The sequence below is a fragment of the Aspergillus alliaceus genome, assembly GCF_009176365.1.
Source record: "Aspergillus alliaceus strain CBS 536.65 unplaced genomic scaffold BDW43scaffold_25, whole genome shotgun sequence".
Lineage (NCBI taxonomy): Eukaryota > Fungi > Ascomycota > Eurotiomycetes > Eurotiales > Aspergillaceae > Aspergillus > Aspergillus alliaceus.
The window spans coordinates 192945-206081 of NW_022474708.1; the positions used below are offsets into that span (position 1 = coordinate 192945).

Consider the following 13137-nt stretch of genomic DNA (forward strand, 5'->3'; position numbering starts at 1 on the left):
TAAATTGCCCGTGACTTAAGCTCTCCAATTCGGAGTAGTTTAATACTACCTCTCCACATCTTCCACCCACATTGTTCATACTCCTAACCCTCTTTCAAACCGTACATTTCCTCCCGCCTATCGCTTTTACTCGGTTGTCTTTTGTCCAAGATGCGGCCCCAAGGACTTTGCCGGTCCTTCGCCAAACTTCACCGCACGTACGCATGTTCGTTCCTAGAAACTGGCACAGGCCGCCGATTTGTTCAAACAGCAGCCAGTTCTCCGCCTCGCGTCCCAGATTTCGCCTTCGCCTTTGAGTAGGTATAATATGCCCCGAGCTCTGCCGCAGCTTCATTACCTAATTGCGTGACCAGTATCGACGGTGTCCTTCTCCGATCCTCAAAACCCATCCCCGGCGCTGCGGAGTCATTAGCCCTCCTCAAGGAACAGGGGGTCCCCTTCATCCTCTTGACAAATGGCGGCGGGAAACATGAGACGGAGAGAGTGGCAGAAATTAGCGAGAAACTTCAGCTGCCATTGGATCCCTCGATGATCATACAAAGCCATTCCCCTTTCGCGGAGCTGGTGCGAGGACCGGACGAGCCGAGTTCCCTAGAAAATAAATGCGTGCTGGTAGTAGGAGGCGAAGGCGACCGCTGCCGACAGGTTGCAGAGAGGTATAGTACTTATGTGCATCGGAGTGATGTTAGCGGCAAAGCACAATTTTGACACAAGCCCCCAGGTATGGTTTCAAGAACGTGATCACACCCGGTGATATCATCATGGCGAACCCAACCATCTGGCCCTTTTCAAACGTCTTTAAGGACTATTACAAAACATTCGCAAGACCATTGCCGAACCCCCGGGATCCCAACGATCCAACGAAAGGCCTGAAGGTCGACGCTATTTTTGTGTACAACGACCCGCGGGACTGGGCGCTAGATGCGCAAGTCATTATGGACTTTCTGTTGTCGTCCCAGGGAGTTCTCGGAACTCTCTCAGAGAAGAATGGACGAGCTGACCTGCCGAATCGGGGATATCAGCAGGATGGCCAGCCAACTCTTTACTTCTCGAATCCGGACCTGTGGTGGGCTGCAGCCTATCATCTCCCCCGACTCGGCCAGGGTGGATTCCGGGAGGCCTTGGAAGGTACCTGGACTGCGACGACTGGTGGCCTGAGCAAAGGTGTTGAGCTGAAGAAAATCGTCATTGGAAAACCCTACCAGGGAACTTATGAATATGCTGAGAACCAACTCCTGCGGAACCGCTCTCGAGTCTTCGGCTCGGAGGCTAATATACCTCTACGGAACGTATACATGGTCGGAGACAACCCGGAATCTGATATCCAAGGTGCCAATACATACAGAAGTCCTCATGGCAGCAAGTGGCACTCGCTTCTTGTGCGAACTGGCGTCTACAGTGGAGGAGAGCCTACATGGATACCAGAGACCATTCTCGATAATGTAAAGAAAGCTGTTGAATACGGGCTCAAGTCCTCCAAATGGCAGGCTTAAAGAGCTGATCGAGTAGAAACTCAAATTTCTGTCGTGGACCGCTTTCTACAGGCTAACGCATGCTGCTTACTACTCAATCTGGCATTTTAGATAAGATCAGCAGACGTCCTTGCACAATATAAGCATATATACCATCAGTCCACTTTAGTTACTATAACAATCATTATAGTTCCTGGAATGTATCAAAAGATAGTAAACGCTCCAAACCCTGTCTTAATGTCACAGCAATTGTATATCGGTCTTCGCCCGTCTACTAGGGGTCCAGCACCCCCTGGAACCATATATATAGGAGCGCGCTGATAGGGTTAGTGCTTTGTCTCTATGTAGCAATTACAAGATAGACCTTCAAAGCCTCGAGAAGTGGTAGAGGACACATGCATAGCTAGACATTCAGTAGTTAGGTTCTAACAGGTTAATAGGCTCTTGATTGATTGATATTGAGGTGGTGGCGGAATTAGGTATTCCAACTTTGGTAGGGTTTAACTTGGACGGGCTCACTTAAACTAGCCCTGTGTCACAATCTAGACTTTGAGAATATTAGCTTGGAATCTGATCTAGCTATTTTTCTGCTTCTACTTACTCGGCTATCATGAGATTGGCACCAGGCCTACCTTTATCTATTTAAACTGTGCGAAAATTACGAATAGCCGGCTAACTTGGAATAAATGGCGGTTTCATCGCGGCTACTAATTCACGCTCCAGTCCCGTGTATATTTTGAGAAGAAAAGAACTACCAAGGGTAAACTCCGTTTCGGTGAAGAAGTTTGCCGGCATGTTCATCTCTCCGTCCGACTATAATCTCCATGATTGCTTTCCCCGATTCCATAGGATCGCCAGCATGACCTTGAGCACTGACGGCTTCTTCGGAATCACCCCTCAGCCTTGATCGCACAAGGCCGGGACAAAAGGCAAAAACGCGAACATTCTGGTCTTTTAGTCGCTTATGCATTTGAATTGTCATCATATTCAACGCAGCTTTGCTCATGCGGTATTCATCCCACGCCTCCCTACTTTGCGCACTTTGTGGATCGGATGCAAGTTCTAGCGAGCCCAACATAGTTGATATTTGAATGAGATATGGACGGCGGGATCGAAGCAGAAGGGGAATGAAAGCCTCTGAAGTAAACATCGCTCCAAAGACATTTGTTGAGAATATTTTTTCGATCTTATCTCGTCCAGCAGTTCCAGGCGAAGTTGTGCCTGCATTACTAATAAAGACGTCGACTCGCCCGAATTGGTCGGAAACAGTATTGAAGGCCTTGGAAATCGAAGTGTCATTTTCGACATCCAGCTGAACAACAGAAAGCGTTCCTTGAATATTGGTACTTTCGAGCTGAGAACGCGCTTCATGTCCCTTTGAGAGATCTCGGCAGGCCATTACGACATGGTAGTTCGGCTGAGATGCAATGGTTTTAGCTGTTGCATAGCCGACACCTGAATTGGCGCCTATATGAAGTGAGAACTGTGGAATTATCGGACGCAGCTAGAATCTTACCAGTAATGAGGACAATGGTTGATTCGGACATTTTATTGCTAAAAGAATAGAATCTGTGGAGATAATGAGGTGGATTTCTAGACTTGAGTGATTTGTATTTATTGTATGGTTCTGAAGTGAATGTACTGAAGTAAGAAAAGTTCCAATGAAAGAGTCCAAGGCTATTATAATTGTACCGTATCATGTAGTCAATATTATCTTTGGTACCCCTAGAAAAGTCGGGGGAAGCGCGGAGATAAGCGATTTTTTTGTATGGTTTTAGACCGGAGTCCGGTGGCATGTTTCGCGAATCTAAAAGGCATAGAGCTATGCATCCTAGAGTGGATTCGGATATACGTACACTTTTTAAGTCGGAAATAAGAGCAAATCCGAAAAGGATTTTTTGACGGCGCTAACTTTGCTTCTCTATCCTCGATCTCCGCTGAAGTTCGTCCTAGGCTCCCAGCCAAAACCGCTCACCACCAGATCATGTACGTGTAACCAGAGAGTTCAAATAGGAACCAATTCCTGTGATTTATCATTCGCTATGTTCCCTTAACAATCTTCTCATCAAACGCCATACTGCAAATCATCCGGTCTCAAAAAAAAATGTCACATACAATCAAGAATGTGGCTATTGCCGGGGTAAGGGTAAAAGATGAACACTGTATTCAGTCTAAGTTAACGAGCTATTAGGCTAGTGGAAATGTCGGGGCTCGGGTACTCAGTGCATTACTCGATCTCGAGTTCAATGTAACGGTGCTAAGTCGCAGTTCCAAACCTTTCCCAGCAGCTGCTCGCGTGAAAGTTGTTGACTTCACTTCGGTGAAGTCATTATCTGCTGCTATCGCCGGGCAGGACGCAGTTATCGATACTACTTTCTCACCCGATGTTGAAGCACCACTCCGGCTTATTGACGCGGCGGCCGAGAATGGGGTTTATCGCTTGTCCGTAGGCCCACCAATTTTATAGCAAGCTATCTTCTCTTTGGCTAATACCCTGTTTACACACGTTATTAGTATCACTAGCGACTTTGGACTCGATCCTGACCTACCAGGTGTTCATGATATGCCGGTTTTCGCCCGAAAGAAAGCTTCTTATGAGGCCGTCAAGAAACACGCGGCTCATCACCGCTTGACGTACACCCTGGTAGCTTGTGGTGCTTTCCTTGACTGGGGTATCTCCTCTGGTTTTGCCGGTCTGGACTTGCAAGAAAAGAAAGCTTTCATCTTCGGTGATGGGAACAACGTTGTGCCATGGACGACATTAGATGATGTTGGCAGAGCAACTGCGAATGTGCTTTTGCATCCGCAAGAAACCCTTAACCGCCCGGTCTATGTTCACTCCGTGTTCATGTCGCAAAATCAAATTCTTAGTGCAACAAAAGGAGTTTTAGGGAATGAGGGGTGGGAAACCACATATAACGACATGGACCCTCTTTTGGAAAATGCATTGGCGGATCTCAAGGCCGGCAGAATTAGTGCCTCAACGTTTGAAGTACAAATACAGTACTGCTTAGCTACAAGAGCGCTTGCACACCCTTGGGCGAGAGACGATAATTCCCTCTTGGGACTGGAAGAGTGGAACCTGGAGAAGGTAAAATGGTTAATCCAGACAATTGCCCACAAAGCAGTGTAACGCTGTTTATTATATAAAGATATAAACTACCTACACTGAATAAAGAACGGACAAGTCACTTACTAAATTATATAGCTGCTTACCATGTAGACTCTGCGCAATGGTCTGTAATTAGTATAATTATTTACTAACTAAACAAGTGACAAGCCTCTAAATATTCTAACTAAAGCGGCGGCGTTTAAGTGCTAGGGCATCCTAGAAAATCCGCTATGTGTGTGTTGAAAGTACTGAGTCCAACTTGCCCCACATAGTCCTCTCATGTCCACTTTTGCCTAGCTGATGCTTGATTCCGGCATTGCAGAGTAGCATGTCTAGATCTGTTAGGTCTTGTTTTATTGCATTATGAACTGGATTGCGGATGCGTGATCGTCGAGGTTGAGTTCGTAGGCGGTTATTAAATGTTGCGTTTGGGTTGGATCACTCTGGAGGCTGGATATGGTTTCTTGGACTTTGGCTTTGGAACAGACCACTCTTGGTGAATAACAACAATTCATTTGTAGGATTAATTCTATCAACAAACTCGGTTCAGCTTCCCCTAGGCCAAAAAAAGGAAATATCAAAGAATTGACGAGGAACAGATAACAGTGGGCTCGGCATAGCGAGAGACATTTGTGCTTGGAACTCTAAATGTATGCGATCTTCGTATAGCCCATAAAATATAGATAGTGTCACTTGGTACACTCTATTCCATATTCTCTTTTGAAATTGCCGTTCGCAGGGGTCTGTTTCGCGATTTCTACACCCCCAACCTGTCAAATCGTTAGCGGCATTGTCTTGACTTTGTAATCTAGACAAGAGTCAAGGGGGACAGTGTGACTAACAGCTCCCATAGCGTTCTTCAGGTCACCTACAGAAGAGAGGAATGCTAGCCTTTATCGCGGAATGGTTCCCATACGGCTACAACCATTCGATACGTACCATATATGGCGAACTGGCCGGCTGTCAGAGCACCGACTATGACCAGACGAACACCAATACCACTGAAAGAGCTACGGAAGCCAAGCTCCCTACTCCCTAGCGATCTCAATGAGTCTGCTAGTTGTGCTCTCGCCAGAAGGACCCTCGGACTTATTAACTTGGAAAGCATGGTGTCGGCAGGTTGAGAGACGATAGCGGCAGCGAAACCGGCAATCAGACCGGAATAAAGGTTGATGCTGGTTTGCATGGTGTCACTCGTTTTCTCCCCGTCGAAGAACTTGTCATAGGCGAGCTTGGCGACCTTCTCGTAGACGACGAACTTGGAAATGGCGTACGGGACTTCAAGCAGCAGTCTATCAACACCATCGGCCTCGAAAATGGGAAGAACAGCCGCATCCTAGTCTACAGTGATTCGGCCGGTTGTGCTGAGTTCTTCGCCGGCATTGCTCGCTGTCCATTGGAAGCCACTCGTATCCGGTCGGTGTCGGACCCTGGCTTTGTCAATGGGCTTGTCTCCGGCTTTTCTAAGATTATCCGCCAGGAGGGTCTCGCTGCTTTCTACCCTAGATCTGGTCCTATCATCTTCAAGCAGTGCGTACATCTTCGCTCAACCGCTTTTTTATAACTCACATCGCACCTCCAAACTTCAACGTCCCCTGCAGGAAGTAACCAGCAAAGGTTAGGCCGGCACCGGTCAGAAGGGCACCCGCGCCCTCATTCTGGATGACCTGGCGGAAGCCGCCGATCAGGCCGCGGTTGTAGGTGACCGGGTCAAGCTGGATACGAAGTCTTAACACTGTTCAATGGTACAATTTGTCAGTTGCCGGCCATTGTCCGAAATTGCGGTTCATTGAGATCTCTTATCAAGCTGGTAGTATACCAGTTCCTCAGCTCTATGATATCGATTCTTTATGATGTTTCGGAAACAAGAAATGTCGCGACTTACACATCGACAGGAGTAAGGCCTCGAGCGACGGAATAACAGACAGCACCGGCGCATGCGAAACATGGGCGAGCTTCTTCGGCTCGGGCTCTAGGTGGCTGTCGCAGCGCTGCTCATCCTGTGGGTATATGGACTGAAGACAAGATCTTCTCCCCCTGGCGTAGGGTGAGTGGAGATTAATATCATGACATGAAGTAGAAGCTTATCACCAACGACGAAACTGGAGCAGAAACGTTGTTGTCAAGATACACAGGGCCCGAATTGTCCGAACTAAAAGACGCACTCGGGAAACCCCCCGACGGCCAATGAATGCCGAGCGTGATAGTGCCAACTCACGCTTTCATTTGGGGGCTGACTTCCATTGCTAGAGAACATCATACTACTACGGCTGTCACCGACAAGTGTGGAATATGAGACGTAAACCTCAGACCTAAATATTGATCTTATCTAGACCTACCATAAAACAGTCCTTGACCAGTGAGTCTGTAACGAATGTAATCATCAATGCGAGTAGAACCGTTCGAACACATTCGTCCTCCTTCTATATCTTCCGTGTCCCGAATGAGTTTATCGATATACTTGCCCGCGGCACTTGAATGAAGAATCTGACCGATGGCATGATGAAGTTCCGAAAGTTGAATAGAAGGTGGCTCTATACTTCTCCCGGGGGTGACATAGAGTGTGCGGGTAACAGGAAGCCAGTGGCCTCGAAATATGCGGCCTGCATTTACGTACTTGATTTTGTAGGTCTGCGGTTGACTGTCAATCGGCTCAAATGCAATCTCAAAATTACCGAATAACCTATGAAGGTCATGAGTCAAGGTGAGCGCATTCATCAGTCGGTCAATGTCAGTCCCGCTGATAAGGCGGACAGTTCTGGGATTGAACATCTTCAGAATTTTGTGGCTTATTTGCTTTGGCTCGGTCTGGGAAGCTGTAAGCGAAAAATCAAAGTCCTTTGATATTGCGACATACTAGTTTTGGCTCCCCCAATATTGCTAAGCGACACCAGAAAATGAGCAATTATATGCGCCACTTCCAGATAGGCCATATCATTTCTTTCTGGCAGCAGAGAATCTCCACCATCGTCTTCCACGTTGATTGCGTCCTTTTTGTATCGCTCCTCAGCCTTCTGAATGTCGAATTTTCTGGTTACGACACATTGATGCCGGTCACGTATAAGGCAGCCCTTCCGTAATTAGAGACACTGTGGAGTGCCAATGGCCGATTGTGATAGTTGGGCACGAGAAAGAGATGTCGGCGTAGGTTGAGTGGGTTTTGCAGCCAATGCCTTTACTAGGAAGAATAAATTTCTCACGGTTCAAATACGTTCCAGCAACATATGTGGTAGGAAGAAATTATCCATCAGAAACCTGGGTGAACCTGATCAAACTTTGGTCAAGGGCATGTTTTTCTTCGACAGCTCAGCCCTGAAAGCCGCGCAATGGCTTTCCTTCCGTTACTCCAAGCCGATTGGCTTCGATAAAAGTAAAGAAAAGGGCCAGACAGTCGTCTTTAACGGAGACCCCCTCCTTCGTGTTGCGTAGAAGCGGTATTGGTTTATATTCATTGTCAGGCGCCTGTAAAGGCTCATAATGATCGATGATGCTGTTAAAAAGCTTGGTGGCTTTGTCGTAGTCTTCCATATCTGATATCCGCTTTCTATATTATCGCGTTGCTTTGATGAAGTCAGAGATGAAGTATAATTCGTTGGCTACTAGACCAGGAACAGACCATGCTTTAGGGTGGTCTCCCACATTAGGCCAGCCAGGTCTGTACAAGATAATATATCTATTTGGTCACAAAACGATCAGATTGATGATCCTATAGAGCTATCAAGAAGGCCTATCTAGGTGGTATATATGGCCTGATTATCCAAGTATCCAACTTCCGCTAGAATTCACCAAAGCCTATTCACTATTACATACTAGATAAATTTCATGGGTATATTCATTAAGGGTTAAATTCAATAACATATACATATTCCTAAAATGGGCTTGCGCCTTGTATTTACTAGATGCATCAACCTCGCCAGAAATTCATGCTCAGGTAGAAGCCTGTCAGCGACTATCTTACTATATACAGTGTTTATCCCTCAATGTCAAGGGAGTAATATACTGTATAGTAACGAAGACCCACTCGCCCGCTATTAATTAACTCTTATTCCCCTTGAGTGCCTGAGGCAGAAAACCTGGTCGACCCAAATCAGGTGATGCAGCCCCTCATAGGGCTTAGGGCACGGCTCCATCATGAGGTGGGGTGAGTCAAAGTATTGATTGAGGTTGCAAAGCTCACGCCGTCATCGGTCGATCGTTGACATCCCCTTACTCCTCTCTCTTCAAGGAACAACTCTTGCAACCAAATATGGCGGACTCCGAATTGCCCACTCGTCCCAAGCCCGAGGAGGCCCCGGCCGCTGCCCCCGCGGAGGGTGCGGAGCAGACCAAGAGCGCCAGCAAGAACGCTGCGAAGAAGGCCGCAAAGGAGAAGGCTAAGGCGGAGAAGGCTGCTGCGCGTGCTGCCCAAGAGAAGGCTCAGGCCGCTGCTGCTGAGGCCAACGATACTGCAAAGGGACTCTACGGCCCGATCCCTGAGTCTGAGGACGTCCTCGCTACAACGAAGTTCGATGATATCACCGATGACCATTACGAGAAGGAGATCACTGTGGTTGCCCGTGTCGATAATGCCCGTGTTCAGAGTGCTAAGCTGGCCTTCCTGATGCTCAGGCAGCAGGGCAAGAAAGTGCAGGCTGTTATCGCCGCTGCGGAGCCTATCTCGAGACAGATGGTCAAGTACACCGGTGGATTGAACGTCAACTCCATTGTCCAAGTTACCGGTGTTGTCAAGAAGCCCCAGGTGCCCATTGCCTCGGCTACTCTCAGCAACCATGAAATGCACATTCGCAAGGTCTACACAATCGCTGAGGCGGCCCAGCAGCTTCCTATGCAGGTCAAGGATGCTGAGAGACCGCCTCCGGAGACCACCGAGGAGGGTCCCCAGGTTGATGCTGATGGTGCCCCCATCGTCACCCTTAAGACCCGTCTCGACAACCGTGTTCTCGATCTGCAGACTGAAACTAGCCAGGCTATTACTTGGATCTCCAGCGGTGTTGCAGAGTTGTTCGCAGAGTACATGATTAAGAGCGGCTCGAGGTGGATCTTCACTCCTAAGCTGGTTTCTTCCGCTACGGAAGGTGGTAGCAACGTTTTTGAGGTCAAGTACTTCAAGAGGAACGGATATTTGGCACAGAGTCCTCAGCTTTACAAGCAGATGTGTATCGCTGGTGATATGGAGAACGTGTTCGAGATTGCCCCTGTTTTCCGTGCGGAGGACAGCAACACTCACAGACATTTGACTGAGGTACGTCTGCAATAAGGCCTAGATACCTGGTTTTTTATTTTCCTAGTAGAGCCGACTGACACTTTTATTCAGTTCTCCGGTCTTGATTTCGAGAAGACCTTCCACAGCCATTACCATGAAGTTTTGGAATTCGCCGAAGACCTCCTCGTCTTCATCCTCACCCAGCTTAAGGAGCGCTACAAGGATCAGATTGACGTTATCCAGAAGTCCTACCCCAAGGCGGGCGACTTCAAGCTTCCCAAGGACGGCAAGGCTCTGCGCTTGAACTACATGGATGGTGTCGCTATGCTGAAGGAGGCCGGTGTCGATGTCTCGGAGCAAGAGCGATTCGAGAATGATTTCACCACCGCTATGGAGAAGCAGCTTGGCCAGATTATCCGGGAGAAGTACGACACTGACTTCTACGTTTTGGACAAGTTCCCCATGGCCGTCCGCCCCTTCTACACCAAGGCCGACCCGAAGGATACTCGCTTCTCCAACTCGTACGACTTCTTCATGCGTGGTGAGGAGATCATGTCTGGTGCTCAGCGTATCAACGACGTGAACGAACTTATGGAATCGATGCGCTCTAAGGGTATCAACCCTGACCAGGAGGGCTTCGAGGACTACCTGAACGCTTTCCGTCAAGGCTGTCCTCCTCACGCCGGTGGTGGTCTTGGTCTGAACCGTATTGTCATGTTCTTCTTGGGACTGCCCAACGTTCGCTTGGCGACCTTGTTCCCTCGCGACCCCCAGCGTCTTCGCCCTTAAGTGGTCGGTTTGTTCGAAACAGTATCGGTATAGATGATCAAGAACACTTTATACCTGCATGAGATAAAAACAAAAGATAATGGGATCATGAAACCAACTTGTTATATTAGAAGGTTTAACGCTGCGAGAAATGGTTTAGTGTAGGCGTTAGAAAAATAGCTAGAGAGTAATGGTATTTAAAGGTGGCCCAAGCTCCCGGTGGGTCTCCAAACTCTAGGCCTCTTTTCCTTAATTAAATTCCCCCAGTCCTCCAACCCTCCCCCATCTCACCAAGACCATGTCCAGCATACCCGAAAAACGCAAACAGCCCAGCTCCCTTGCTGGCGAAAATCCCCACCCGAAACGATCCCGTCCCTCCTACGCCGAAGAACATGAAGACGACATGGCCCCTACCGTAACTCCGTACGAACGTCCTCGGAACCACCCGATCTACGGACAGAAGAGTGCTTTCCCCGGCCTCGACACAGCCGGAGACGATGAGTTATTCTACGGTCCAGCAGAGGATGGCATGGAATATCTTCGCATGGTCCGGTAAGCTACGCACCCACCTTTCTCCCCTCAAATTACCCGTCCTTCTCAATACTTTCCCGCTTGCTGAACGCCTGCGCGTATTTGCTTATTGCAGCTCGCAATGAATGCGATTCACTTGCAGACCTAGAGCTAATCCTGGCGTTGCCATGAGGTAATAGGTCAGAAGCTAATTCGCTGCCTTTCCTGTTTACCGCGCCCGGACCCGCTGAGCCACCCGTGAAGCAACCCGGTCAGAACGACGCCGTAGTAGACGCACCTGAGCAACAAAATGAAGAGAAGAAGTCGGATGTTGCACACGAGGGTGTCTATGTTGATGGAGTGTACCTCGCCGCTCCCATAGCGAATGTAGAGGTCCAACTGGAGACGACCGAACACGTGCAATCGGATGCGCAATCTAGTTATTATAATCTTCTACGCCATCGGTTTCTTCTCCTGCGGTCTATATTGAAATGCACCCCGCCGTCGGTGGCTATAACGGCGCTGGACGATTCACATCCCATCAGTCTACCCCGACACTCGAAGAATGCGCGCAAAGAGTGGCGACAACTCTTACTGGCGGTGGACCCACAGACGGCGCAGTTGGCGTGTATGGATATGGATAGTGTGCTGGGGGTGTTGGGAATCATGGCGAGGCTGATGTCGGAGAATGTAAGGAGTGGTGATGTGGCGCGTGTCCGACGGATCGGCGCTTGGGCTTGGGGTTTACTGGGCAAGTGTCGCGACGTTGGACAGCTGACGTCTGAGGAGGTTGGGGAGATTCGGGATCTGGGGAAGCGTGCCGTGAAGATCTTGCGGAAAATGAGGGAGGAGGATGAGAGGAAGCGGTCGGCTAGGGTGGAGGAGAATATGTCGAGTGGAGAGTCGGATGACGAGAACCCAGCCGACGATGGGGCTCATCTAGAGGGAGAAAAGGGAAAGAATGCAGATGGGCCCGCCGATACTGCTAGCGAATCTCTTGACCACGATATGCCAGACGCTGAAAAAGAGCCTCTTGCGGAAGCGCTAGAAATGGCCAAAGCACGGCTTCAGGCTACGATAGAGGAAACCGAGGGTGGGCCTCAGCCCGTCGCACTCCAGGCTCAAGAATACGAGCTCAAGACAGAAGAAAATGCCGTCGAAGTCGCTATACAAACCCGGGCAATGTTGGATATGATCATCACTGTGGTCGGAGAGTATTATGGTCAGCGCGATTTGCTTTCGGCAAGAGAGCCCTGGGAGGATTCGACGAGCTTGTCTTGAAGTTCAGAAATGGTTGATTAATATTGTCCATAAGTCACACCTCGTATCCCAGGCCCAGACCTAGCCTTGGCTGAAGTACCACCATCCTCCGTTTTCTTCACTACACTTTGCTCCACGTCGCGCTCTCTCCCGCAGGCTTCAGAGCCCAACCCTCATATATACAGGGGCAGCAAAGCTTCTTCAAACATGTGCGGCGTCCTGACAGTTAAGTCGCTGTACCTTTTCCAGAGCAGGGCCCGTGACAAGTTCTACTGCAGCGAATTCCACATCTGGCGCATAACAGAACGTACAACTAGCCTCCAGTGACACCTGACGCCAGTGACTTAGCAATTGTCACCAATTTGCCGAAGGGAACCTTGCGCTCCTCTACCATATATGAGCAGAAGATGACACCCGCCTGCACAGACTCTTACAGCGGATACCCGGACATGTTGAGCCTTACAATGAGACTGAACAGAAGGTTGGAACATCTAGAACCCCCTCAGTGGGACCAAAATATGCGGTAACCATCTGAGCAGGTTCGTCTAATATGGGTGATACTAGGGCACGTTGAGTTTCCGATCAGTTCGGATAATAAATTTTACCATAGCCTTCACAATACAATCACGACCAATAGTAATACCTATTTCCTCCGTAAAGAGATCAGCGCCAGGACTTGGATATTACCCTCTAGTCATTAGAACCACACAGGAACCGAGGCAAGATACACCTCGTATAATAGCCCGATATAACACAAAAAAAATGTTACGCACGCTCAATGAGTGAGCTAATACTCTACCCATGGGGTCTCG

General features: G+C 48.8%; 6 protein-coding genes across 6 annotated transcripts; 4 read left to right on the forward strand and 2 right to left on the reverse strand.

Annotated features, from left to right (window-relative positions):
- The first annotated feature begins 22 nt into the window (after positions 1-22).
- BDW43DRAFT_277874 (putative HAD superfamily hydrolase) lies at positions 23-1971 on the forward strand. Its single transcript, XM_032042107.1, has 3 exons — positions 23-300; positions 354-656; positions 722-1971. Exons 2-3 carry the CDS (start codon positions 529-531, stop codon positions 1491-1493), a joined length of 900 nt encoding a protein of 299 aa, XP_031899740.1. The 5' UTR covers positions 23-300; positions 354-528; the 3' UTR covers positions 1494-1971.
- Positions 1972-2223: 252 nt separating this feature from the next.
- BDW43DRAFT_300667 (uncharacterized protein) lies at positions 2224-3019 on the reverse strand (the record flags this gene model as incomplete). The annotated part of the gene is made up of 2 exons (XM_032044936.1): positions 2224-2939; positions 2989-3019. The coding sequence occupies 2 exons, from the start codon at positions 3017-3019 to the stop codon at positions 2224-2226; spliced, it is 747 nt and encodes a 248-aa protein (XP_031899741.1).
- Positions 3020-3448: 429 nt separating this feature from the next.
- On the forward strand, positions 3449-4644 carry BDW43DRAFT_277879 (aromatic alcohol reductase). The gene is made up of 3 exons (XM_032042108.1): positions 3449-3612; positions 3664-3914; positions 3987-4644. Exons 1-3 carry the CDS (start codon positions 3577-3579, stop codon positions 4603-4605), a joined length of 906 nt encoding a protein of 301 aa, XP_031899742.1. The 5' UTR covers positions 3449-3576; the 3' UTR covers positions 4606-4644.
- A 2265-nt stretch (positions 4645-6909) lies between these two features.
- On the reverse strand, positions 6910-8112 carry BDW43DRAFT_300668 (HNH endonuclease signature motif containing protein; the record flags this gene model as incomplete). The annotated part of the gene is made up of 4 exons (XM_032044937.1): positions 6910-7400; positions 7442-7614; positions 7675-7757; positions 7930-8112. 4 exons carry the CDS (start codon positions 8110-8112, stop codon positions 6910-6912), a joined length of 930 nt encoding a protein of 309 aa, XP_031899743.1.
- A 661-nt stretch (positions 8113-8773) lies between these two features.
- On the forward strand, positions 8774-10772 carry dps1 (putative aspartyl-tRNA synthetase Dps1). The gene is made up of 2 exons (XM_032042109.1): positions 8774-9826; positions 9899-10772. Exons 1-2 carry the CDS (start codon positions 8831-8833, stop codon positions 10574-10576), a joined length of 1674 nt encoding a protein of 557 aa, XP_031899744.1. The 5' UTR covers positions 8774-8830; the 3' UTR covers positions 10577-10772.
- A 15-nt stretch (positions 10773-10787) lies between these two features.
- Positions 10788-12935, forward strand: BDW43DRAFT_277883 (SIP1 domain-containing protein). Its single transcript, XM_032042110.1, has 2 exons — positions 10788-11107; positions 11266-12935. The coding sequence occupies exons 1-2, from the start codon at positions 10854-10856 to the stop codon at positions 12344-12346; spliced, it is 1335 nt and encodes a 444-aa protein (XP_031899745.1). The 5' UTR covers positions 10788-10853; the 3' UTR covers positions 12347-12935.
- The last annotated feature ends 202 nt before the right edge of the window (positions 12936-13137 follow it).

Bases quoted from the DNA above. Each gene is read 5' to 3' on its own strand.
- BDW43DRAFT_277874 (XM_032042107.1), top strand. From the start codon at position 529: ATGATCATACAAAGCCATTCCCCTTTCGCGGAGCTGGTGCGAGGACCG. The intron at 657-721 runs GTATAGTACTTA...ACAAGCCCCCAG, and splicing joins TGCCGACAGGTTGCAGAGAG to GTATGGTTTCAAGAACGTGA.
- BDW43DRAFT_277879 (XM_032042108.1), top strand. From the start codon at position 3,577: ATGTCACATACAATCAAGAATGTGGCTATTGCCGGG. The intron at 3,613-3,663 runs GTAAGGGTAAAA...ACGAGCTATTAG, and splicing joins AGAATGTGGCTATTGCCGGG to GCTAGTGGAAATGTCGGGGC. The intron at 3,915-3,986 runs GTCCGTAGGCCC...ACACGTTATTAG, and splicing joins GAGAATGGGGTTTATCGCTT to TATCACTAGCGACTTTGGAC.
- dps1 (XM_032042109.1), top strand. From the start codon at position 8,831: ATGGCGGACTCCGAATTGCCCACTCGTCCCAAGCCCGAGGAGGCCCCG. The intron at 9,827-9,898 runs GTACGTCTGCAA...ACTTTTATTCAG, and splicing joins CTCACAGACATTTGACTGAG to TTCTCCGGTCTTGATTTCGA.
- BDW43DRAFT_277883 (XM_032042110.1), top strand. From the start codon at position 10,854: ATGTCCAGCATACCCGAAAAACGCAAACAGCCCAGCTCCCTTGCTGGC. The intron at 11,108-11,265 runs GTAAGCTACGCA...ATGAGGTAATAG, and splicing joins GAATATCTTCGCATGGTCCG to GTCAGAAGCTAATTCGCTGC.